The sequence below is a fragment of the Rhinolophus hipposideros genome (genome assembly GCF_964194185.1).
Source record: "Rhinolophus hipposideros genome assembly, chromosome: 19".
Classification (NCBI taxonomy): domain Eukaryota; kingdom Metazoa; phylum Chordata; class Mammalia; order Chiroptera; family Rhinolophidae; genus Rhinolophus; species Rhinolophus hipposideros.
In genome coordinates, this window is record NC_138065.1 from 40,514,710 (window position 1) to 40,542,182 (window position 27,473).

A 27,473-nucleotide genomic window follows, 5' to 3' on the forward strand; every position below is an offset into this window, starting at 1 on the left:
GAAATGCAAATAAAACCACAATGAGATACCACCTCACTCCTGTCAGAATGGCCATTATCAATAAATCAAAAGACAAGTGTTGGCAAGGATGTGGAGAAAAGGGAACCCTCGTGCACTGCTGGTAGGATTGCAGATTGGTGCCGCCACTAAGGAAAACAGTATGGAGGTTCCTCAAAAAATAAAACTACTTTATGACCCAGAAATTCCACTCCTGGGTATTTATCCAAAGAAATCCAAGATATAAAAATACATGCACCCCTATGTTCACTGCAACACTATTCACAATAGCCAAGATATGGAAACAACCAAAATGCCCATGGATATATGACTGGATAGAGAAATTGTGGTACATTTATACAATGGAGTATTACTCTGCCATAAAAAAGAATGGAATCTTACCATTTGCAACAACGTGGACGGACCTAGGGGATATTATGCTAAGTGAAATAAGTCAGATTGAGAAAGACAAATACCATACGATCTCACTTATGTGTGGAATCTAAAGAACAGAATAAACGAGCAAACAAAGCAGAAATAGACTCATAGATACAGAAAAAAAACTGATGGTTGCTACATGGGAGGGGGGTTTGGGGGACAGGTGAGAAGGTGAAGGGATTAGAAAATACAGGTTGGTAGTTACAGAATAGTCACAGGGATGAGAAATACAGTATGGGAAATATAGTCAATAATGTTGTGAAGACTGTGTAGGGTGCCAGATGGGTGTTGGACTTCTCGGGGGAGTCAGTTCATAGATTATACAAATGCCTAACCATTGTGCTGTACACCTGAAAGGAATATAAAATAATATTAAATGTCAACTATAATTTTATATATTATACATATATATATATGGTCACAGGATGTAAAGTACAGCATAAGGAATATAGTCAATGGTACATTATAATAGCTGTGTACGATGTCCAAGGGGTAGTAGACTTGGTGGGGTTAGCACTTTGTGAGGGATATAAGCATCTCATCATTATGTTGTTTTGTACACCTGAAACTAATAACAAAATTAAATTAAATTTAAAAAACACTAAGGCTCTAGAACAGCACATAAACAAAAAAATGAATAAGAGAGGAAAAGGAAAAGGCTAATAAACATTTGGGAAAATTTCACTTCTCTAATAATCATAGACATGCTAATTAGAACAATATAGCATTTCCATCTAAATTAGCAAAGATTTTAAAATAACATTAAATACTGGCAAGGGGTTGTAAAATGGACCTTCTCTCATAGGTTGCTGGTGGCAATTCAAAATGATAATAGTTCCACAAAGAAATTTGAAATACAATTAAGAATTCTTAAAATGTTCATATTCTTTGACTTCTCAGTAATTCCCATTTTATAATTCTATACCAAGGGGGAAAAAACCAGAAATGAACTAGAAAGAAAAAAGAAAAAGAAAAAGAGATTCAATTCAGGACTATTAAAATAGGAAAAGATCAGATAAAAGATAAATGCTAAAATTTTGGAAATGACTTGAGAAACGTCATTTTATCAAATACGAGAGAATATCACAGTCATTTCAAATGATCTTTATGAAAAGTCTTCAATAACAAAACATAGATACAACATTAGGCAAAAAACAACCAGGACACAAATCTGTGTATATAAGCTCATCTCGACAATTCAAATAAACATAGTGAAAAGGACAGAAAGAAAAGTGCCAAAATGTTAGAAGTAGCAATAGCTAGAGGTAATAATATTTTCCCACTTAATAAAAGTAGAAAAAACAGGAAACATTTCCATGTAACACAATCCATTAATTTAGTAAATCCCGAGCGCCTTCTGCGCCTGTTACTCTGCTAGGCATTGGAGGACACATCAGATGGAGTCTTTACCCTGAAGTAGCTCACAGTCAACGGTAAAGAAGCAATTTTACTGAACAAATCCCATACACTGAAAAGTCCACCGCTTGAAGAAATGCTTTCTGAATCTTTTTAAAAGCAGACTTAAGATCGTTGCCCTTGCTTATATTCTCACTGCTAACAGATCTGTATGTACTTAAATCATGGAGCTGGAATTGTGGTAATGGTACATGTAAATGGCTTTCAGGATGACAAAATTCTCTGCTTTTCCATCTGCATCTCAGCTTTTAATGTTTGTACACCAATTTCGGGACCTCTCCTGTACTTAAATAGGGAGATTTTTTACAGAAGATGCCATATATTGTGAAGAAATACTTACAACCTTAAGGCAAATAAGTTTGCCTTAAGTAAACAGCAAATGAACCACTTTCTCGGCAGGCAAACAATGGTTGCTTGAAGTCCTGCACTGTTGGTATTGATGTCTGCAAAGCATGGTATGACAGCTTTCTTTTGTCCAAGCAACATTTTAAATATACAATAGCTCCTATATCATACTGTTTAAATATACGCCAAGGCAATTCTAAAATACCGTCTATGCCCAATTTTCTGAAAATTTCATTACAAGTTACACCTAGAGCGCTCGCTCATATTTGAAAGTGAATATTCAATATTAACAATAAATACAAATGCCATGCCTGTTCATGTTATTAATGTTGGTAGCTTGATTACATATGAGAATCACACAATGGCAAGGTCATTGATCACATGTGGGCTCAGGGATGCAGAAATGTTGTTGAAGTAGGCACTCAACTATTCAGCCTTGCAAGGGCTGAAGCCAAATAGCAGATTTTGAGTAAATGCTGAAGCCAAGTTGAACTTCACTGCATTCGTAGAATAACTTGGATCTTATTCTCAAAATAATTCAATATTATTTTTTCCGCCTCCCAAAGACTATGCAGACAATTCAGAAGTCTCTTTAATGTGCTTACACATGGATATAAAATCAAGGGCTAGAAAATGTACCCTTAAGCAAAAGGTAACTAGTGAAAATCACAGTGTTTTCTTTATTTATTTTTATGTTTTTTATTTGTCAAGCAATGTCTTAGAACTTAAAATAAAATTTTAAAAAGTACACTGATATAAAAGGCATTAAAAATGTAGTTTGAAAATTTAGAAAGTGACAGTTAACATAACATGAAATTTGTGACAGAATACACTTCAACAGATAGTAACATAGAAGGCAAGTATCACAAAAAATAGAAGGAAATGATTCAGAAGAAAAACTGAAGAAGAGCCAGAGGCAAGTTAGATTTTTTTATTTTCGTTTTTTGCTTTTAGCAAATATTAACTGAGCTTGTGAGCTTGTCTGGGAAGCAGAACTTTTGTTTATATATTTAATACTATTTAAATTGTTTTCCCATAATTCTTTATCTTCAGAGAAACTTTGATCTTATCACCTTTTATCATGCATTATACTTTTTATACTTATTTACTCAAATTGGTGGCAAGAAATTTTTTCACAACAAAATTCTCTGAAATTTTTATCCATAAACACAAAAATTAAAGAATGATTTCCATTATTCCAATCATTATTTCCCAAGTTCTCTAGTTGTAGCCACATCCTGTTTAATGAACATGGTTTTAGAGCCATATCAATTCAATAAGCCACATATTCTCAAGTAAGATAATTTATCCAAATTCCAAATCAGCCTCATTACTTCTTCCATGACTGTATGTAATGAAGTTACGTACCTTATAAGGGTGTATCAAAATCAAATCACTCAAAAATCTGCGTTTTATTTGAAAACGTCTTTTACATAGTATAGAATTCTGATAAGACTTTTCTTTCAACTTTTTCTTAAATGTATACGAATATGAAGAAAATTCAAAAATCATAATCTGTGATATAGCTAGAAATATTTGCATGCAAAACAGTACTAACCAAAGTAAGCAAAGGATTTGGCAAGTCTAAATATTTAAGTCTCACAATTCTAGGACAAAAAGTAAAAAGGTATCAAGAAAAAGGGAAATTTACCTTTTCAGTTCTTGTGTTCTTTTTATATTACAGTACAGAATGTCTGTATCATCTGATTTCTGAAAGAAAATAACATGTCATTTAAGAAATATAAGTTGTGCACTGGAATTAAAGTTACAGAGGAGGAAATTGGAAGATAATTGTTTTCCATACCTATGTGTTGAACTGTTTATTCTCTACCACCCTATCTTTCTACATACTCAAGGGATACAGGGCGAGGTACAAGAAAAATAAGACAGAAATAGGGTATCATCTTTATCTTAAAGAGCTTAGTGTAAAGTCAAAGAATAAAGTAAAGAGAAGTAGGATATGTACAAATAACCTAATGTAAGGACATAATTAAGTATCAAAACAGAAGAATTGACAAAAAGTCGTAAAAGAGTTCAAAACATCAACCACCAAAAGTTGGAACGTACTTAGGATAAAAGGTAGACAAAATATATGTTAAAGATTGAATAAAGAAAAAAAAGCATTCTCAGCTAAGAATGCTTAGGTAGCCTAAGAAGCTGGAGTTGACTGGTACAAGTTTAGCAGAGAGAAAACAAACCAGCCTAGCAGGAGCAGAAGTTCTGAGGAAGAAGAAAACAGAAAGCTGGATAGTTAAGGTGTGACCAAACTTAAAAGAGTCCTGAATGACAAACTAAAAAGTGAGTGCAGGTTTTTCAACAGAGAAGAAATATGATGAAATCAATGTTTTAAGAAGGTTAATACAGCAAGCTGAAACAGCAGTTTCATTATATGAAAACAAATTCTTAAAAACATAATTCTGCTTTCATGGAACTTTTACAGTACGTTTTCTTATTCCCCACAACTCTGTAGTTATCCCAATAGAAACCTAACTTTAACTCGAATGTAGTAAGTACTTCACCAACCACCCATGCTTCATGTGTTCAGTCTGATGACACTGTTTTCTTCAGAAAGTGTGATAATGGAAAGAACTCTGGACTTAGCTCTTGTGCTGTATACAGCGGGTCCTCAAATAACGTCCTTTTGTTCATCATTTCATTATAACGTTAAGGAGATGCTGTAGAAACTTAAGTTTTATTTATAGCAATTACTCTACAGGAAAATTGGTTTCCTTACACATCATTTCGCTTAAAAACACAGAACCTATCAATGACATTAAGTGAGGATTTACTGTACAATTTTGTGTCTTTGGACAAGCCATTTAACTTTCTGGATCCCAATTTCTGAATCTGAAAAAATGCCAACACTGTATCTGCCTTGGCTACCTCAAAAGGACATTATAAAGACAGATATAACGATATGTGGGAAAAGACATTAAAAAAATGGCTAAATGTATATCCCCGTTGTCTTAATCCCACATGATAGGGTCTACTACCAACCCACAGAAATAAATGCTTTTTGGTGAGTAGAAGGAAGAAAAACCCAAACTGGTTTTCCTTCCGTTGGCTATCAAAAAGTTAAGTATAACATAAAGAAAAAAATGAATGGAAAAGTGGCAGGGGAATTTGTATCATAAACCCTCTAATTGTACATTAAAACTTTAATGTAAATAAGTTTTAGAGTTAGTATCTAAACACTCACCAGTTTTCTCTTCTTTGATGAAACGGATCTTATAGAACAAGCTGAACTAGTAGAACTTGTTAAGGCTTTTTCTTCTTTCTTATCCTAAGATTGCCATTTGGAAAAAAGGAAAGAAAACCACAAAAATAAAGCGCAGCATAAAACAGCGTTATTTCATCACTGTTATAAATCAACATTCCTTGTACACTAATAATAAACTTCAGAGGGGAACAATGTTCAAAGGTATAAAAACTTTGGTAAGAGGAAGGGAAACTCAACTAGATGGGAGACACAACTAGCAATCAGAAGATCCAGGTGCTTTTCAATGAGAGATAAGATAGGATACAGGTGTTACAGCAGAAGGCCAGCTGACATGGCAGCTCAGATAAGAACACTGGGAGGTGGCCCTGCTCTGATGGAATTCAGTCTTCTACAAAGCAAAACCATATTTCCAGTTATTTTTTAGGGGATCCTGAATTCAACAGAGCCAGTACAAACATATTCTGAGTACCTACTAGGTACCAAAGGCATTCTAGACAGTAGGGAGCGATGAATGAAAAAACTGTAAAAGTCCCTGCCCTCATGGAGGTTCAAATCTAGTGCAGGAATTTACAAATAAGCAAGGGAGACATTTAATGTGTCACATTATGCTATGGAAAAAAATTAAGCAGAGAGAAGGGTCAGGAAGGGCTGGGAGGAGGAGGTAGACAGAGGCAGCTGCAATTTTAAACAGAGTAGTCAGTAAAGGCTCCACTGATAAGTTGCCATGTGAATGGAGACCTAAAGAAGTGATGGAACAAATCATGTGAATATCTAGAGAAATAATTCTCAGTTCAAAGCAAATAGCAGCACGTGCAAAGCTCCTGAGGCAGGAATGTGCCCAGCTTGTTGGAACAGCAGGGAAGCCATGGAGTGCAGAAAGTAAAGGGAGAACCAGACGGAGATGCGATGGGGAGAGCAGGTCACTTTGTCAGCCCCAGCAAGGACCTCAGCTTTTACTCTGGGTGAAGTGGAAAACCACGAGAAAGCACTGAGTAGAGGAGTGATGTGATCTGACCTATATTTTAATAGGATCACTCTAGCTGCTGTGTTGAGAAAAGAACATAAGGAAGAAAAGGTGAAAGCAAAGAGATCGATTTAGAAACTACTGGAATAATCTCAGAAAGCAAGTTGATTGCCTGGATCATGGTGATAGCAGTGGAGAAGGTAATGAGCCTTGAGTATGTTATTAAAAGACAGCTGACAGAATTTGCTAATAGACGGGATGCAGGTAGAGAATGACAACCGGGATTTTCGACCAAGTGACTGAAAGAATGGAACTGCAACGTACCACGGTGGGAAAACTGAGGCTGGGCACTTGAAAAGTTACAGTTTAAGATGAGGAGGAACTAGCAAAGGACACTGTGAAGAAGTTATCAGTGAGGAAGAAAATCCAAGTATGGTGTCTCAAAAGCTAAGTGATGAAAGTGTTTCCAGGAGAAGGTGTAATCAGCTATGTCAAACATTGCTGATTGGTCAAGTCAGATGAGGTCTGAAAACTGACCAACGGATTTAGCACATGGAAACCATTGCTGGCCTTGGTGAGTGCAAATCTGGAGAAGTGACAGCAGAAAAAAAAAAGCCTAATTCAAGTAGTTGAAGAGAGGATGGGAGAATTGCAAACAGCATGCCAATTATTAGTGTCAAATAGGGGACACATACGTCAAGGACAGCAGAGTAACCTAGGGCCACCCGCCAAGGTCCTCTTTCCAACACCTGGGAGGACACATTAGTAATCAGAAAGGTAGTAAACAAGGAACAAACACCAAAAAGTGTAACGATCTCTAGCATGCTTCATTCAAATGATGAAAAAGGTTTGTGAACGAACCTGCAACCACAGAAATCACTTCTTTAGTGAAGACTCACCTATGCCAGACTGTAGTCTCTCATCTTGAATGGTAACACAGCATAAACGCTCCCTAATTCCTATGATGCACTATGCAGACTATTCAGAGAGTTTATGATAAAACTGATTGCAGGGTATTTTGTTTGCTTGTTTTGGTTATATCAATCACATGCCAGTCTAGCTTCCCGGAGACAACACCCAGATCAATGATCTAGCTTTCCTACATTTCATCTACCAAAGCACTTCTTCCAGCAGTGTGCTGACAGTCTCCGAAAAAGGTTCACGGTGAGACTGCTTCCCCCACCCTCAGCCTCCCCTGCACAGGGCAGCCCATTCTGACTGGTGAGCGTGTAATCCTATCCAATGCTGAGGAAACGCACGAGGGAGACATGGAAAATGGCCTAATGGTGAGTTATATCTATGAAAAGAAGGATTTGGGGGAGGTTTAGAATTGAAGTCAGGAATGCCTAGGCAAATTACTTACCTCTCTAAGCCTCAGTTTCTTCATTTGTGTAATTGGGACAATAATAGCACCTAACTTATAGGATTGTGAGAAATAAATAAAATAATGCAAGTAAAGAATGGGAAAAACAAATGACTTCTCCTGGGTCAGAAAAGCAGAACAAATACTTAACCGTGTTTCCCAGAAAATAAGACTTAGCCAGACAATCAGCTCTAATGCATCTTTTGGAGCAAAAATTAATATAAGACCCAGTCTTATTACACTATATATAAGACCCGGTCTTATAAAATATAAGACCTGGTCTTATATTATAATAAAATAAGACCGGGTCTTAATAATAAATAATATAATGTAATATAATATAATATATCGGGTCATATTAATTTTTGCTTCAAAAGACACATTAGAGCCGATTGTCCAACTAGGTCTTATTTTCAGGGAAACACGGTATGTATCTCATTTTAAAACAGAGGTGTATTTTTTGCATTACACAAAAATAAACTGTAAAAAGGGACATCTCTGGGTCAATAAATAAAAATTCTTACTTCTTCATCAAAGTTGGGTAATGAGGTGGTGCCTTTTCTCTGAGACGTCTCTCTTTCTCCACAAGATTCTTTGTTGGACATTTTGAAAAGCTAAAATAAACATTTAAAATACATTACATGCTTTTTACCACGACCACAACAAAAAATGCTTTAGAAATTATTCTTCTTTCAGCTATATAAAGATTAGAATTTTACAAAACGATTTCCATTTTCTAACAATTCCCAAGATGACAGGATTCTCTCATTGTTCCACTTTAGTTCACTTGTATTCTCCCTCATAATGATCTGTTCCCCTCCATCAGTTCATCGATCATCTTTTTAGGAATGACTCTCAAAACTATGCCTTTAACCCTGAGTTTTCTCTCAAGCATCAGATCACCATTTTCAATTGCCTGGAGGACTACTGTATTTTGCCCCACCTACACCTCAAAACTAATTAGTCACAAGTCTTCATTTTCCCGACACACCCTTTGTCACTTATTGAGTGAGGCTTCAGGTATGTCACACACACTTTTTGAATCCCCGTTTCATTATATGTAAAATGGAGATAACCCGTCCCAGAGGGTTTAAACAAGGTCTAAATAAATACTGGCTTACACGGTAAGCTCCTTGAAGACTATGCTATGTTAAAAACTTAGAAGGTGCTCATACGTGCCTGCTGAGTGAATGAATGAGTGGATTTTTCTTCCTCAGAATATTCACTCTCTCATTCTGAACCATTATCAGTTCTTAACCATTGTAGTTCCTCCATCCACTTCTCATCCCAGTCTGATTTTTTCAGTCCTGCTTTGGATTAAGTCAATACTGTTAGCTGCTGACACCCTCCTTCCATCAAAAAAACAACAACAAAAAAACACATAAGACAAACATAGCCATTCCTTATGGTCATAAATACTCTCTGTCAAGTTAGTGTGCACCAAAAGCATCCTGTGCTAGAACACAGAGGCCAAAGGTTGGGAACATCACCAGGTCTGTTTTGACAGGAAAATATAAAAGGGGTCTGGAAGCAAAGCCCAAAGGCGAGTTTCTTGCTGGTAGCGACACATACTGAGGCTATGAACATAACAAAAGCTAGAAACCAAGCAGTTGCAATTACTGCCGGTCAATCATGATCACAGTAAGTGAAGTTTTATGAAAGAATGATGAATTAGATGAAATCGAATTTGTAGAACCCTTTGATGAATGTGAAGAGAAGAGAAATGCTGATAGCTAACAGGAAACCTAATAATAAATATTAATAAAGAATATTCAACATAGACTTTTCTAAGATTCTAAATTACCCAGAAATTTTGTGTTGTAAGATAATTTATGGCAATAATTGAATTCACAATTGAGCTTCCAGATTAATCATCTTTTCCCTTTCTTGTTCCCAGGATTCCATTCCACGGGGTTGGGGAAGAGATACAATAAAAAAAACAATAACTTCCATAAAATGAATTGCTTAGAGGCAATGGACGGGTTATGTTATTTTTTGTAATTTAAACTCGATCCATGTTGGTCTCATGTTGCTTTGAATACAAAATAATGCTAATTTAAACCTCTTATCCACAAGACAAACTGAAAAAAACACAGACAGTGGACTATCGAAGGAAAATGACCTATCTGTTGACCATGACAAGTGATTTATATTTATATCAGTGTGAAATTCATATTGATTTTATGAAAACAAAAATATACACTAAATGAGAGACCTTTTGTCCTAGCCAGCCTCCCAAATGGCTCCTGATGATTTTTGCTGCCTGGTAATTACACTCTTATGTAGTCCCCACTCACAATAAATAGGGCTGACCTGTGTAACCAATAGGATATTGCTACATGGCGGCATGTGGTCATATAAGACATTTTGGCTTCTGCCGTTGTCTGTGTTGAATTGCTCATTTTAGAGAAAGCCAGCCACCATGTCATTCAAGTCGCCCCCAGGGAAACTGAAGCCTCTTGCCAAAAAAGAACCAACTGCTAGGCCTATGAGCGAGCCACCTTTGAAGCTGACGCTGAAGCCCTAATCAAGCTTTCACATGGCAGCGTCCCTGGCCGGCATCTTCACTACAACCTCATGAGAGGCCCAGAGCCAGACACACCCAGAAAGCCATTTCTGCATTCCAGACCCATTGAATCTGTGGGGTAATAAATGTTTATTGTTTTAAGCCACTAAGCTTTGGGATTAACTTAAACCGCAATAGATTAGTGATACACTCCCTTAACACAATTCTCCAAACTCTAAAGATTCCTTCCTTAGGAGGCCTCAAGAGCCAGGAACCACGCTTAGAAATTCTTCCTAAAATTCCCATAGAGCGAACATTCTAAAAATCTAACCTTTGTCATCTTCTGGTTTCCATTTGGTATTAAATGGTAAGACTGACATAGTGAACCATGGAGTCTTTTAGAAATACAAAAAAAAAAAAAAATCAATGATTCTTGGATGATGGGACAAATATAGTCAGCCACGACTCCTTTCTGCACGTTGTAACGTGTTATTATTCCATGTTTAACGGACTGTCCTGTACCTGAGACTAAAGGCCCCCCCCCCTCCTGCTGCTAATGACGATCGGACCCGTGCTAGGCAGAGCAGCCAAAACGTACGCCTCAATGAGTGAGGCTGAAGACCCAGCAAGTCCTGAGAGTGAAGGGAAGAGAAGTACGGGGGTCCGGGGACTCACTGGGACGTGCCGGGGGGACTCCACATGGCATCAATCAAGTCTGGCAGCTCAACACACTCAGAGCTCTGGTTATTAAAAGCCTAGATACGAGCGTGAGCCCCAAAAGAAAGAAGAAGAAAAAGCCCTATGTATTCACCGGACGCTGACGACCACAGCGCAGCGCTGATGGTACTGAGAATAGGTGGATGAAAACAAAAATAAAGGAAAAGAGTGTCCGGGTCACGGTGTGGGTGAGGGTGCGAAATACTGAGCGGATCCCAACTCCGGTCAGCAGGACTGACAGGCAAGCTCAGGAGCGGCTCGTCAACCGCCGCAGCCCCCCGGCTCTGCGGGAACTGGCCGGACTTGTACACTGACCGAGGGGCAGCCCCACAGGCAGGGCCGGACCAGCACCGCACCCTATACTGAACCTGCTCGACCTCGGTCCGCCCACAGAGTCGCCAGCCTCAAGCTCGAGTGGCCCCCTGAGTCCTCGGTCCGGCCGGCCTCCAGGGGAGGCTCCCAGAATGAGAGGGGGAGCCTGCCCAGCAAAACGTCAATGAGCCCCCAAGTCCCTACCTTAACAGCCCTGCGACGGTGGCGACTCCGGAGGCCGGGCCAAGGGAATGGGACCCCTGAGCCCCGAGCCCGCTGGGAAATGTAGTTCTGCACTCGGAACCAGACTACCACCCGAACGCTTCGGAGCGTTTGTTGTGCTTTGCATTTACTTTTTCCAAAGGCCTGGAACTCGGCTCCGCCCCCCGGCGACGCGGCGCACCCTGGGTATTGTAGTCTTGATTCCGTTCGGTGGTGGACGGCTGAAACGGAGACACACCGTGGAAGCGGAACTCCGGCTCTTATTGGTCGCCGTCCCCAGGATGCTTCTGCGCAGTGTGTGGTGGCGTCGTAATGCCTCCGGGAAAGGGAAACCGATGGGACCGCGAATCGCTGCCTCTGGCTTTTTATTTTTCTGCGGACAGGATTTGTTCCCTGGCCCTTCATCTGTTGTCTGTTGCACGCATCCCGTTCCCCCATTTGCTTTCCCACTCCTTGGATCCAGCCCTCTGGGAACTCACGCCAGTTCTCTGACCCCGCCGTGAGCCCTCCTGGTCCCGGGGCGGGCCCGGCACGGAGGCGGTAACTATGGAGAATATGGCGGAGGAGGAGCTGCTACCCCAGGAGGAGAAGGTGGAGGTGGCCCAGGTCCAGGTCCCGACCCCGGCCCCGGACTCAGCTCGGGTCGCAGCTCCGGCCCCGGATACGGCCCCGGCCCCGGCCTCGGCTCCATCCCCAGCCCCCGCCCTGGCTCAGGCTCCGGCCCGGTCCCGGTCCCTAGCCTCTGCCCCTGACGAGGCTGAAAGCAGTAAGTGCAGGAGGCCCAGCTCTTTCTGCTGCAGGAGAACCGAGAAAAGTGCGCCTTGCTGGGCAGGCCTTCTTCCCTGGGATGGCTTTTTATGGGGAAAGGCAGGTTTAGGGAAACGGGGGGAGGAAGGAGGGACCCGTGCAGCGCGGACAACGGGTACAAAATGGAAGAGAGCGTCTCCACCAACCTCGAGGACAGAACGAGGAAGGTTATGGGGAGGCCAGGGGTGCTGCAAAATAAGGTTGAGAGCTTCTTCGTCAAGGGGGGGGGGGTCTTTTTCCGCTACGAAAATAGGAAATTACACCTAATTTGGTAGTTTCCCTCAGCCTCGTCTGCCATGGTTCATTCAGTAAGTCCTTTAAAATGTGACCTAGTAACCAAGGCAACGTGTTTACGGTCGTAGATCCTAGCTGTCAAGATTTGGAAACCATTGCTGGCAATTAGTTTTTATGCCTCGACATAGTCAAAGAGATGGGTTTTTCTCATGATTTCATTTTCTGTAACAGCTTGCTTCCGACAAGAATTTGAGGCTGATGAGTAGTTACAGAGTCAACTAAGTTATGGGTGTCTTCCCTCAGACCTAATACCAATGGAGTTTTGTACTCCATTCCATCAGAAGTCAACTGTTGAAAATTAATAGCCCATATGATTGTGCTTCTGAATGTGCTTGCATGTTTTCTACGTGGTGATTTACGGGACCGTAAAGGACTTTAAAAGATTAATGGAATATAAATGTTCTTAAGAATCTTCTGAGCATGTTAAATGTAAGGTCTAACAGATTTTTTTGAATTTAATATTTTGATCGATAAATTGATCCTTATATTCTTTCAAAGTTATAACAAAATACCTTAATTCATTGTCTTGCCTGCTTCTAGGCCAGTTGTGAGTTTAATGTTGTAAAAGACTTGGATCGTTGCTCTAATAGAATTACTTTGCAATTTTAAAACAATACATGATTGTAGATTTAAGAGTACGGCTGATCACAGAAAAGACAAAGTTAGCATGCCTTAGGTAGGCCCCTCTTCATCATGTAAGATCAGAGCTAGTAGGTGCAAAATAAGGCCAGTTATTTCTTCACCCACAACTACTACAATGGCAGGTAGAGGAGATACACCCTTGAGTAAGTTATTCTCCCTACCTCACCTCTAGTTTGGATCTGTTTATATTACTCAGAAGTGGTTTAGTAGTTTTAGGGAATGCATGCTTTCTCTACTCCTTACCATCAAGAATATGTTAAACACAGTTTGGGAACGTTTATTTGTATATTCTGAAATTTACAAGTATGTAATTTGGAGAATGTGCGATGTTTGGGAAACCTGCAAATGCATTACTGGGACAAATATGATTGAGACATCTGAAATGCATTAGAAATAATATATTAATCACATTTCAAAAATTATTTTTAGACGGTCTAGTTAATCCTTCGAAATCAGGCTGAACTAGGCAAGATGAAGATGTCATATCTGAAATAGAATTGAAAATTGAGGAAACAGTAATAGAAGAAATTGTAAAAGAACCTAGCATTTTGGACTCGTCTGATTTAATAAGAGGTTTGCCTGTTGACTTATGGATTATTAGTGTGTTACAAAAAGGTTGAGTGATTTAAGTACAGAATGTGTACTATCAACTATCTTCAGCCAGAAAGTGATTTTGGAGGTGTACATAAGCATATCATGAATCTTTAGACAGATCTTTGGGAGTTGTATTCATAGTGGACCACAGGATTTTTTTGTTTTCTATTCTAACTTACAGGTTCCTTTCTCTTATTTTGTACTACTTAGTAGTTAGAATGATTTCAATAAGCATGTCTTTATATAATACTATATATCTTGTTTCACATACGCATATACAGATCTTTGAACTATAGAAGCCAAAAGCTTTTGTGATTACAAATTAAATAGGTACACATACATTCATTGCCTGAATCTTACTTTCTGACCTTGCAAGTAAGATGGGAAAAAATTTTGCCAGTTTATAAGAATTATAGCTTGTTAGTCATTGGAGTAATACCCGAATTAATGTGTTGCTCGTCATTTTTCTAAAAACTATGGTAAAAATTGTATTTTCATAAATTTGAGCAGGAATGTCTGATAGTACTGAATTCAATTACAAAATTATTGACTCAGTGTGCTGCTCATCCAAAAAGACTAACGATTTTTCAAAATTATTTAACAAACTTTAGTGCCTGCTATGCGCAAGTTACTGTAATAGGCACTTAGCCATTACAGAGATGAATAACGTCTAGCCCCTGCCTTTTTACTGTTTATTTCCGGGGGAGCCAAACAAGAACACAAATTATACACAAGGGTAAACAAAGGAACTGGGAGTGAACCGAGAAGGTAATAGTTGAGAAACCCGAAAATGTGTTACTGGGACTGGGTTTTGGCTTTTTACTTCTCTTTTTCACAATGTTTTTTCCTTAGGCTTTCTTCGTCATGCTCATGGTTTCATCTAACATATGTATTTGTGATTGTGTCTATTCAGAATCCCTCCTGAGCTCTAAAAACAATTCACCTGCCTACTGGACTTTAGTACATTAATACCAGAACTACATCGAACATACTATGTCAAAAGCTAAATGCCTCTTTTTTTCCATTATTCTTTCTTTCTGCCAAAAATGTTTTTCTCTTTCTTCATTGTTCCATTTCTCTTTCTTCATTGCTCTCTGTTCCATTATTCTCAACTCAAAGTCTTGGACTCATTCTTGCATTTTCTCTTCTCCCCTACTTTATACCACATCCCACTTCTTTGCTTTTTTTTTTTTTTTAAACCTATTCTCCTTTACCTTTCTATTACTAATTTCTCACCTCAATTATTGATCCTTGGTTCTACAGCCAGAAATAACCTCCTGAAACACATTTAAATCATATTCACTTCCTCAAAAACCTGCAAAGACGTAACATTACCTGAAGAATAAAGGCCAAACTAACTTGCATAGAATTTATGCCTTCCGTGATCTATACTACATTTTTGGCTGCATATTTTTCTACCAACTCCATCTATTCAACCAGGGGTGTTTTTTTATACCACATTCCTTTGTTCACAAGGTTACAGAAGTTTATAAGGCCAGCCACCAAATCTCTACGTACTGAAACTCTATTCATACCTTAAGTCTCAGTCAAATGCCACTTCTTCAGCAGTGAAGACATCCCCAGAGGCACCTGACAGAATTAATTACCCCTCCCTCTGCATGCCAGCATTATATTACCTTTAACCCTAGTATTCATTTCACCCTGCATTGTGTTAGTAGTTAATCTCTCCTACGTGACTGATAGTTATTTGAAGATAGGAAACATGGCTTATGTTTCTTATTTCAATGTGTTGTACAGAGTAGAAACATTCTTTTTTGTAGAATTATATTGAATAATTAGGTAAATTTTAAAGCTGTCAAGTTCCACAATAGAGTTTTTTTCTCCCAACGTTTTGCATTCTGAGCCACACTTGTCATTCTATAAACCGAGTTATAGCAGTATTCTCCATCTAGGTACCAGAGCGTTATGCTACAGGCGATAAAACTAAAATTATGTGACATAATCAAATAAAAATGGAACTGGATCACAGATTGTTAAAGCATAATCTAACTCTTAAAATTTCCTTTCAGAGAGACACATCTCAATTCAAAGGCAGCTTGCTGATCTAGAGAAGTTGGCTTTTGTAACTGAAGCAGATTTTGACTCGGCCAGTTCATTGAACTCAGATAATCTTGATGCAGGTATTTCCATGTTCGGAGGTGTTTTTGTTGTTGTTTGTTTTTTCTTTATTTCTAATGGTTTGTCATGTTTCAACTCATGGAAAGTTTGCTAAGAATAGAGTTGTGTATTCCACTGAACTAGAGCAGTAGTAAAATAAATTTCTGTAGTCAGGAAATTGATAGGCTATGTGCCAAGGTGTTGTGGATACTCGTCATTTCACTCCTCCAGGAAATTACAGTCTCATGGATATATAAGCGCTATGTATTTTGTAAGTTAGGAATTGCATTCCTCTATGAATAACAAAAGTACCAAAAAGCAGTGTATTAAATATGATGGAGGCTTGTATTCTCTCACATAAAATAAGTCCCAAGACAGGCAGGCAATATAGGGCGGGCACAAGAGTTCCGTGATACTGTCAGTGCCCCAAGCTCCTCTCTGCTCTGCCATCCTTGGTGCTTGGATTCCATCAAGATCACCTCGTGGTTTATTAAAGTAGGCAGAGTATATAAAAAATAAATTATGCCTATACTTGCAGTGTGCTATATGTGAAAGATATTTGTTGGATTAAAATTTATTAAGTGAGTTATGGATTATTTCTGTATATTTTTATTTACACCTGAATTTGAGATTTTAATTGTTTTGTGTACTATCAAAAGTTTTTATTTGAAATACATTACATTTCTAATTAAATTAGACTTTTATTTAGCTGATCTATAATCTTTTGGAGAACACGTTACTCTAATAGGGAAGAATACACAAACTCAGTAATAAGACATAGTGGTTATCTAACCATGCCCCCAGTTTCAGAATAGCAATTTTATTAAATTCCTTCTGTTGCTTTGAATGCCTTCTTCCATTTATCTAACTCCACATATTAACTGTTTTTGTTGTGGCCATAGTAGAATACCACGGCGGATTCGTATGCTCTCTGCCCAGCCCCTGCCCCTCTATGAGTGACAACTGCTGCCTTTTCCCCTTTCCAAAGTACAGAGTTGTAGCAGCAAGGGGCTACATGGCCACAGAATTTGGGTGTCAAGTATGCATTCACAATGCGCACTGAAATGGAGTTGAGGCAGAAAAACACTATTTACTAAGTGACGCAATAAGTAAGATAGACAGCATGAAGCAAAGTAAGACAAAGAGCAACAGCGAGTTCTCACCACCCAAAGAGTGTTTCCAAGGCGCGCTGGGGAACGAAGACAGCGTCTTGGCTTCAGGTGTGTCCGGCGAGCGTCCCCGTGGGAGAATTCCAAGTAGGGCTCCCCCGGGTAAAAAACTAGGTTTTTTTCCCCCATAGATTACCAGAATGGAAAGAATGCGAGGCCATAACGATTACAATCAGCAAGCATGGGGACAATGAATCACAAGTTTCTGGGTAATTATCTAGGGTAGAAGGCAGGGGACATAATTTCGGCAGTTTCACAATGCACATGAGGTGACTGTCGCCACAGGGCAACCTATGTGATCCTATTCATGCATTCCACCAGCGGGTCAGCTATTGTTCAACCAGGGGGGCTGGCGAGGCCTTCCCGAGTTTACTCCTGCTGACCAGGTGCCACCCGGACAGAGCGTTCCCCTGACGCAACCAGTGGAAGGCAAAAGGGGCACCTAACTCACATTATATTTACTTTACAAGAGTGACACTCTTTCTGCCAGACATTTTGGCTGGAGGGATATCATATAGTTCATCACTTACTCATCCTTTCTGTTCCCAGTGGCAACAAGATTATCAGCTAGCCACAGAGAGGGGAGTCTTAGGGGGAAAATTAATCACTGACTGTGTGCTAAAACAACTATTATTAACTACCTACTGAGGAAGGAACAACTTCTGCCTAATGTTAAAGACATTATCTAAGAAGGGAGGGTGGGGTTGCGGGGGGTCCCCTGTTACATCTTCTGTAGCTGAATCTAAGCATTAATAGCTAGTTTATTCTGTGTTTTATTGGTCCTTTTTTCTATCAGGAAACAAACAGTCTTGTCCATTGTGCCCTAAGGAAAAATTCAGAGCTTGTAATAGCCATAAGCTTCGTCGTCACCTTCAAAATTTACACTGGAAGGTCTCAGTTGAATTTGAAGGTTAGTACTTTTGTGCTTGCCTAAAATAGATGTAAATTCAATTCAAGATTTGATACCAGTTTGGGAATTTTATTGTGAACTTAATCAAGTATTTTCAGTTTAAAATGGAGAGGGATTAATGCCCCTCTTTTAATGTGTTTGTTAATAAAAAAACCATGAGCTTTCCAGGTAATAGCTATATGTGACACCAGTAGGCAAACATTTATTAAGTATCTGTTCTGTACTGCCTACTCTGCTTGTCCTGGGGGTCCACATTACTTATTGAATGATATTTTAATGATTTATACTTTTTTTTATATTAGAACTACCATTTTACACATATTTTTTGAAGGTATAATAAATGTAGTAATACGTAATATATAGAAAATAAATACAATAAATGTAGAAAGTAAAAAACAATCAGTATGAATATTGGAAAAGAGAAGATAACTCTGTTTTTTCTCTTGATGGCTTAAAAAACCTAAAGTTAGTAAGAGTATTCAGAATAGCGACAGGATATATGATAAATAATCAAAATCATAGCCTTCCTTCACTCTAGATAAACGGAAATTAGAAAAATATACCAATTATAATAATGACAAAAATGACACAATTTGGAGTAAGCAAGAAGAGTCATACAAAAAAATGATTAAAGTTGAGGGACAAAAACCAAGACCTTATCAAATTAAAAGACTTCGTATAGGTAGTAAATGATTATTATATTCTGATATAGTGAATTATGTGAATTATTATAGCATTTTTGGAAAGAGGTCTGGCAACATTTAAAAATTGTAAGTACACAACACATATCTATCCACCAGGCACTTCTTCTGGGAGTGAAAGAATCAAAAGACGAGGATAGACACACAAGAATATTAATTGCAGCATGGTACTTAGTGACAAAAACGTGGAACTAAAATAAAAGAAGGATGATTGAATAGATTATGGTACACACCATGAAATATTATGTAACCATTAAAAAGAATACATTAGATCTATGCCAATTTAGTTGGAAGGATTTCCATGGTACACTACTAATGAAACAGTAATATATAGGGAAGATTTTATAATATTCCATTTGGATTAAAACAAAAAGTACCCCCCAATAAAACCCTCAAGTCAATCTTAGATATGTGTACGCTTGTATTTGGATATGATTATGTGAGCATAGATATTGTTAAATGTAGTTACCTGGAGTTTCAACCAAACTAGATGAAATAGCCAGTATGAGACATCCAGAAAAGAAGCCAGAACTATTTTCTTAGTAGTACTGATACTAGTTACTTCAGAAAAAGGAAATTAGACTAACTCAGAAGTCATCCTCCCTTTTTGTATAGTATATTTAACCATATTGATTTCTTATGAAAAAAGAAAGATTTCATCTTAATTAAGATGGTCTCTTTTGTAGTTTTTATTTAACCTTTAGGTTTTGTCTCTTTCCTCCAAGTTATTCTCTTCTCTTGATTCATGGTATCTCTACTTTCTCATGTACATTAGGTTGTTGAGTCCTTTCACATGGTAGTGATCTGGTAGATGGTGAATATCATAGGTTTTTTAGTGAGAAGGCTTCAAAGAGTATTTGGCAAATATGTTGAAGAGAGAGACAACAAGAAGACCTGAAGGAATACAGTGAGGTGTGAGGAAAAGAAAGGCAAGAAGCTTCTTGGGCTTGAGACTTGAGCAACTGAAAAAATAGTTGTCCTTTACTGAGCTGGAGAAGACTACATTAGGACCAGATACTGGGGAAGATGGCCAGGACCTCAGATTTAGGCATGGAAAGGTTCAGATGCATCTGATGGAGTTGTCAAGTAGCCCGTAGGTTGTATGAATCCGGAGTTTGGGGGAAAGGTTTGGGCTACACATGTACATTTGGGAGTTGTCAGAATCTAGATGGCGTTTAAAGCCGTAAGACTGGATGGGATAACCATAAGAAAAAAGAAGTCGTCCAAGGTCTGGTCCTGGGACACTTCAACATATACAAGTAAGAGAAATGATTGAATATAAAGGATGAAAAGAAAGGATTGGAGATAATCTTACAGTTTTTGAGTTAGCAGCAACTGGAAAGCATTGTCATTCATTTTTAAAAAGTGGAAAAGAGACCTGGCTCAAAAGGAAATGATAAATTTATTCCTTGACAAGTAGATTTTGAAATGCTGACCCAATAACCAGTCATATGTCCTCAATAGGCAATTAGGAAGAGAGATCTGGCCCTCAGGAACAAGTTGGTAACTAGAGTTATAATTTGGGATTCCTTCCACAGGGGAGATAGCTGCAATCATGACACACATTAATGTTACCAAGAAAATGAGAAAAATCTCATGGAGCACATCAAGCTTACAGAAAACTGGTATTTTAGAGGGTGAGAGAGGGAAGAGGATCTGTAAAGAAGGTTCAGAAGGATGAGAAGAGAACTAAGGTAGTGCCATATCATAAATGAAGAGGCTTGTGTAGTGGCAAATGTAGCATAAGGCAAAGCTTAAGAAAAAAAAATCAAGATGGCAGAGAATAGAGGATCAAATTGAGTTCTAAAGGAGCTGAATAGCTAATCCAAGATAATACAGATAGTTTTGACAAAACCAGAATTCAAACCTGGTTCCCCTGTTTGTTTTTATGCTCTATCATATATAACAAGTAAACTAAGGCAGTCTCATTCAAATAAATTAATTACGACACTACAAATGTAAGAATAATCCTAGTTAGCAAATAAAATTTGCTAATAATTTTTAGTGATAATTGAATATTCAATGAACCAGCCATTCTTCTTTCTAGGTTACAGGATGTGCATCTGTCACCTACCTTGTCGACCAGTAAAACCAAACATTATTGGAGAACAGGTATCAGATGTTAGATTATTTTTAAATTTAGCCCTCCTTAGAGGAAATGCTTTAAGACCAAAACGTGCATATTCAGCAATAAGGTTTACTTTAAGATTTTGTATCTGAGTGCTTTCAGATTATCATAGAAAAAATATGAAATATATGGAAAAAAAGACTTCCTGTACTGATTTTTCCATTTTATACTTTTTAATTTCAGTCACATAGATTGCTATCTTGGAAGGAAAATTAACTTATTTACTAATTTTAGAACGGAGAATTTAAATAGAAAGTAATTTTTTTTCTGTTAGGATAAATTTTGATCATGGAATAAGAGACTTCAATTTCTGTGATTTAGTAAATACTTAGTATGTGTCGATTCATACTCATCCTCTCATCTTTCCTATGCTCTTTTAATTTGTCAAAGGACAGACTCAAACTTTCTGAAATCTTTGGTAACTTTTTAAAAAGTACATGTGTTCATTTTTAGGATAAATTTGATCTTTGGGGAATACAAATTATAAAATTCTTAGTGACACTATACTGAATACCTATTAGTTTAATGAGTCCTCATTAAATATTTTTTTTTCGGGTCACTAAAAAAGAGTAAAGTGCTGGGGGGAAAAAACATGTCTTCAACAATTGTCAGGACAGTGCTTGGTCTATCAACCCTTTTGAAGATATTTTGAATATGATATAACCTCAGTACCATAAGGAACCCTGGATATTCTCTACTTGCTGGAGGATCCCAAGTAGTAGGAAGTAGAAGCACTAGGAATAAAAAGCATCAAAAGGAGGAAGAGCCATTGGAGTAGTGTTTTTGTTCTCAGCTAAATGAGAAATTAGAAAGTGAGTATTTTTTACTTCGTAAAACAGACTTTTCATTATGTCTCTAGCTTTCAGTGGTATAGTGGAACAAGCTTAAATTTCCAGAAATCTTGAAAGCTGGTTGTTAAACGTGGCCATCATTAAAAATTAAATTCTATAAACTTAAAAGTGAATAAATTATATTAAAAGGTAATGAATACTCAAAACTTACTACTTCCTAATTATTTTACTACATGTTTAGATTGTCTGTGCTCTTACAGTTATTTATATAAATGTACATGGAGTTAATGCTCTCTCATGATATTGAACATCTTTTCTCAGATTCATGTTCGGTGATGTCACATTGGTAGTTTGAAATGCGTCACAGTTGTAGCTTGAAATTATAGAGTATTTCTTTCCGAAACATATACTACAGAAAGCTGCAAACACTACAAATCAGGATTTTATTTTCCTGGAGAGCCAAGTAAAACAGCTACCAGCATACCGCTGCTAATATATACCATTTGTAAGTGCTGCTTATAGAAAATAGGATAGTTATTTGCTGATTAGAATGAATGGAAAAATCTAAGAAATTAAAGTTGTAGCCTATTGTAAAGTAAGATTAAACAGCATAAGTAAATATAGGTAAGGAAGTAAAGATCCGTTCAAAGTCACATAGCAAAACTAATACTATCTTCTCTACCTTTAAACCAGACACACTACCATAATTAAATTTGCAACCTTAAATAAACTTCTATTTTATTGTTGTAATCACTTATTTATGTACTTAAATTAAATACTCTGTTTGATAGATATCCAGTAAAATGGGCGCCCATTATCATTGTATCATTTGTTCAGCAACAATCACCAGAAGGACTGATATGCTAGGACATGTTAGGCGCCATGTGAATAAAGGAGAGACTAAATCAAGGTATATTGCTGGTAAGTTGAGCAATTTTATTAACATGTTAATAAGTAAATCCTTAATGGTCCAGTTATTTTCAGACATCGGAGAGATAAAAGATAGTGACTTAACCAAATTATTTAGTTAACTATGTACTATCCATTACTTCAGATTTAGTTTCTTTCTATGAGGCTCCCAAGAACATGTAACAGCCCTCAATTAACACATAGTTAATAAATGGGCAGAAAAAAAGCAATTGATGCTCAAGTAAATATAGGTACCTTGATGAAAGGTTATATATGGGGTTGTATTACTAATGATGGCTCCTGCACCAATAACTGTGTTATATTTATTATTGCAAAACCCCAGAAAAAGGAGATAAAGTGACACAAAGACCATTTCTTTTCCTGAGTGATAGACACCAAGTTATTAATAGTTTATTATTACCGAGGTAGCCCTTCTCAAGAATTATGCCCTCATGCCCTAAAGCATCCGTTGTATATAATGAATTTCTTTCCCATACATCTAGAATGGTACTATGTACCTTTCTTTTAAGAAGTAAAAAAATATAGCCACTGAAATAATTTTCTATAGAGCTTAATTTTCTCACAAAATCTGATTTGAGAAAGGCTGATTTTACGAGATACGTGACGTGCTACTCTGGTGGCTATAGAAGGATATATAACACAACACTGGGAAAAGTTACTATTATTTGGCATTGTAAAAAGAGAAAGATGCCATGTAGTTAACATTCTGATTGTAATATAAAACACAATACTGGGAAAGGTTACTATTATTTAGCGTTGTAAAAAGAGAAATATGCCATGTAGTTAACATTCTGATTGTAATACAGTCAAGAGATCCAAACATACTCTCAGTTATGTTTACCCACACATATTATGTATGTTTCATTTCTTAAATATATAAAACACACACACAAATACATCAGTATTTCATTTGGGTTTATCATTAAATTATTCTAATAAATATTTAATATAGAATCCTCTTTTTTCCATTACTTTATAACCATTGGAATGTAATTTGTGATTTAAAATCATAATTATGAGAACGTATTCTGAAATCTAGCATATTCAGGAAATACAATAATTCTTAGTCATCCATAATGACTAATGAAATGTAGCCATACAGAGATACTAATTTTCTAACAGTTATACCACAGTAACATATATTTAGCAGCCAACCTCTGTAAACACAATGTCATGCTTGATAAGTAATAAAGGTATTTTAGGATTTTGTGTTATATTAGTTTGATTATTTTTAACTAGGTATGATATATCAATGTATTGATGTATGCTAGGTAGTTATGATTTTAAGTTAATAAACTTAAATTCACTACTTAACTGAGTGCTGCTCTTTTCCAGAGACATGGTGGAATATATCAGTTATGGTTTTCTTACATCTACCAAACTGATTACCATTAATATAAATTATTATAATGGAAAGTTATTTTTTTAATGTATATTGCTTTAGATATTTAGAATTATTTTGTATTTCACTGGAAATCTTTTTTTTTTCATCTTAGCTTCTGCTGCTAAACCATCTAATGAAATTTTGAAAGAGGCAGACACAGATGTACAAGTTTGTCCTAACTATTCTGTCCCTCAGAAAACAGATTCCTATTTTAATCCCAAAATGAAGCTAAATCGGTAAGATAAATTGAGAAAAGGATTATGGGATGTTTCAAATCATTACAAATGTACCCTCTCTTAATGTTCTAATGTATTGAAGTTTAAAACTAGGTACAGAATGAAAATCACCTATTTTAGCATCTTCTTAGAATGATTGTTTTCTCTTTTTTCTACCAAACCAATTTCTTTCTCAGAGAGAAAAGTCGGCGTAACTTTATGTAATTAATGAACAGTGCTTTTGGAAGCAAGTTTTATTTACAAAACTTTTATTTATAAAATCATTATTCATAGTGCATGTTTGTTAACAACCCGATCAGATTCATAGTTTAATTTTACAAATTTTGGTTCTGATACTATAAAGTAGGGAATATGGTATTAGGCTTCTTTTCAAAATACTTTGTACAGTAAATAGGAACCCCAGTTCTCACTATTCTTAAATAAAGTAAAATCTATAATGAGAAAGCCATGGTAAGTAAAAGTATTTTAGATAATTATACTTTCTTCTAGGCAGCTAATATTCTGTACATTGGCTGCTTTGGCTGAGGAACGAAAACCTTTGGAATGTCTAGATGCCTTTGGAGCCACTGGTAAGTAATGAAGCTTTTTTGGAATCCAGCTTTATCAGATTTGTACAGTAACTTTTCTTAGAAAATGTATATAAATATTATGTAGCAGAATGTTTTAATATAAAAAAATTAAAGATCCAAGGTAAATTATTTTGTGGAAAAATTTCTAATACTTTTAAAAGTAGAGAGGATGATAAATGAATCCCTTTGTATCCATCACTCACTTCAAAAATTATCAACTCATGCTCAGTCTTGTAACTCTCTCCATGCCCCCATCTCAATCCTCATAATTATGAAACATATCACAGATAGGTAATTTCATCTGTAAATATTTCAGTCGGATCTCTAAAAGATAAGGACTTTTTAAAAACAAAATCATGATACATTATCACACCTAAAAAATTAATAATTTTTAAAAATCAAATGTTCAGATATAACTAATTATCTCAGTTTTTTAAAAAATCAAATCAGAATCTAGACAAAGACTATTTCTGTTGCTTAGTATGTCTCCTAAGTCTTTTCAAGCTATATTTCTCTCGGTCTTGTGTGTGTGTGTGTGTGTGTGCGTGTGCGTGTGTGTGTGTGTGTGTGTGTGTGTGTGAGATAATTATCTGAGTGGGCATCCTTGTCTTTTTCCTGATCTTAGAGGAAAAGCGTTTAGCTTTTCACCATTTAGTATGCTGGTAGTTGTTGGCTTGTCATGGATGACCTTTATTATGTTGAGATACATTCCCTCTTTACTTTGTTGAGAGTTTTGTCATAAATGAATGTTGAATTTTGTCAAACGCTTTTCTGCATCTATTAAGATGATCATATGATTTTTATCCTTCATGTGTTAATGTGGTGTATAAAAGTGACTGGTGTTCAGATGTTGAAGCAGCCTTGCATCCCTGGAATAAATCCCAGTTGATCATGGTGTATGATTCTTTTAATGTAGTATTAAATTCTCAACAACATCTTGTTCATCAGAAATATTGGCCTATAATTTTCTTTCTTGTGGCATTCATGTGTCTGGTTTTACTATCAGAGTAATGCTGGCCTCGTAAAATGAATTTGGAAGAGTTCCCTCCTCTTCTGTTTTTTGAAAGAGTTTGAGAAAGATTGATGGTAATTCGTAGCACGTGTGTTTGAATTCACCAGTGAAGCTGTGTGGTTCTGGACTTTTACTTGACGGGAGTCTTTTGATTCAATCTCCTTATTAATAATTGATCTGTTCGGATATTGTATTTCCTCATGATTCAGTGTTGGTAGGTTGCGTGTTTCTAGGAGTTTATCGATTTCTTCTTGCTTGTACAGCTTGTTGGCATATACTTGTTCCTAGTGGTCTCTTATGAGCCTTTGTATTTCTTTGGTATGAATTGTAACTTCCCCTCTTTCATTTCTGATTTTATTTAGGCCCTATCTATTTTTTTCTTGGTGAGTCTAGCTAAAGGTTTATCAATTTTGTTTATCTTTTCAAAGAACCAGCTCCTATTTCATTGATCTTTTCTATGGTCCTTTTAGTCTCTGTTTGACTTATTTCTGCTCTAATGTTTATTTCCTTTCTACTACTACTGGGTTTCGTTTGTTCTTTTTCTAGTTCCTTGAGGTGTAACATTAGGTTGATTATTTTTCTTGTTTCTTGACTTAGGCATCTATTGCTATGAACTTCCCTCTTAGAACTACTTTTACTGCATCCTATAAATTTGGGTATGTGATATTCTCATTTCATTTGTCTCAAGGTATTTTTTTATTTCTTTTTTGACCCGTTGGTTTTTCGGTGGTATGTTGTTTAATCTCCACAAAGTTGTGAATTTTCTAATTTTCTTCATGTAATTAATTTCTAGTTTCATCCCTTTGTGATCAGAAAAGATGCTTGATATGATTTCAATCCTCTTAAATTTATTAAGACTTGTTTTGTGGCCTAAACTATGATCTATGTTGGGAAAGTGTTCCACGTGCACTTAAGATGAATGTGTTTTGCTTTTGGATGGAATGTTCTATAAATACCTATTAAGTACATCTGCTCTAACGTGTCATTTAAGACTTAATGTTTCCCTGTTGATTTTGTATTTGGATGATCTGTCAATTGATGTAAGTGGGGTATTAAAGTTTATTTCCTTTACTGTAATGCTGTTTCTCCCTTTAGATCTAGTAATATTTGCTTTATATATTTAGGTGTTCCTATGTTGTATTCATGAATATTTATAAATGTTCTATCTTCTTGTTGGATTGACCCCTTCATCATTATGCAACACCCGCTATTTGTCTCTTATTACAGTCTTTGTTTTAAAGTCTATTTTGTCTGATACAAGTATAGCTCCTCCATCTTTCTTTTGGTTTCCATTTGCATGGAATATCTTTTCTCATCCCTTCACTTTCAGTCTGTGCATGTCCTTACATCTAAAGTTAGTCTCTTATATGGAGCATTTAGATGGGTCTTGTTTTCTGTTTGTTTTGTTTTTTGTTTTGGTTTTGGTTTGGTTTTTGATCCATTCAAACACTCTACATCTTTTGGAGAATTTAATCCATTTACATTTAAAGTAGTTATTGATGTGCATGTGCGTATTGCCATTTTGTTGTTTTCTAGCTGTTTTTGTAGTTCCTCTTTGTTCCTTCATATCTTACTCTCTTTGTGATTTGATGACTTTCTTTAGTGGCATGCTTACATTCCTTTATCTTTTGTATATTTACAATAGATTTTTGCTTTGTGGTTACCATGAAGCTTACGTATATCAACTT

General features: G+C 36.7%; 2 protein-coding genes across 4 annotated transcripts in view; one reads left to right on the forward strand and one right to left on the reverse strand.

Moving 5' to 3' along the window:
- The window catches only part of SWT1 (SWT1 RNA endoribonuclease homolog), a 77,958-nt gene extending 66,284 nt beyond the window's left edge, over positions 1-11,674 (reverse strand). Inside the window, exons 1-5 of one of the 3 annotated variants that reach the window (XM_081026982.1) lie at positions 11,483-11,674; positions 8,923-9,050; positions 8,268-8,357; positions 5,396-5,479; positions 3,848-3,906 (exon numbers count right to left, since the gene is read on the reverse strand). In XM_081026982.1, coding sequence (XP_080883108.1) covers positions 3,848-3,906; positions 5,396-5,479; positions 8,268-8,348 — 224 coding nt within the window. In that variant the 5' untranslated portion in view covers positions 8,349-8,357; positions 8,923-9,050; positions 11,483-11,674. Of the gene's footprint in view, positions 1-3,847; positions 3,907-5,395; positions 5,480-8,267; positions 8,358-8,922; positions 9,054-11,482 lie in introns of all 3 variants that reach the window. The other 2 variants (XM_081026984.1, XM_081026983.1) reach the window with 2 other exon arrangements.
- Positions 11,675-11,788: 114 nt separating this feature from the next.
- The window catches only part of TRMT1L (tRNA methyltransferase 1L), a 30,588-nt gene continuing 14,903 nt past the window's right edge, over positions 11,789-27,473 (forward strand). Inside the window, exons 1-7 of the mRNA XM_081025200.1 lie at positions 11,789-12,266; positions 15,868-15,978; positions 17,921-18,034; positions 20,783-20,847; positions 22,446-22,575; positions 24,081-24,204; positions 24,694-24,773. Coding sequence (XP_080881326.1) covers positions 12,047-12,266; positions 15,868-15,978; positions 17,921-18,034; positions 20,783-20,847; positions 22,446-22,575; positions 24,081-24,204; positions 24,694-24,773 — 844 coding nt within the window. The 5' untranslated portion in view covers positions 11,789-12,046. The remainder of the gene's footprint in view (positions 12,267-15,867; positions 15,979-17,920; positions 18,035-20,782; positions 20,848-22,445; positions 22,576-24,080; positions 24,205-24,693; positions 24,774-27,473) is intronic.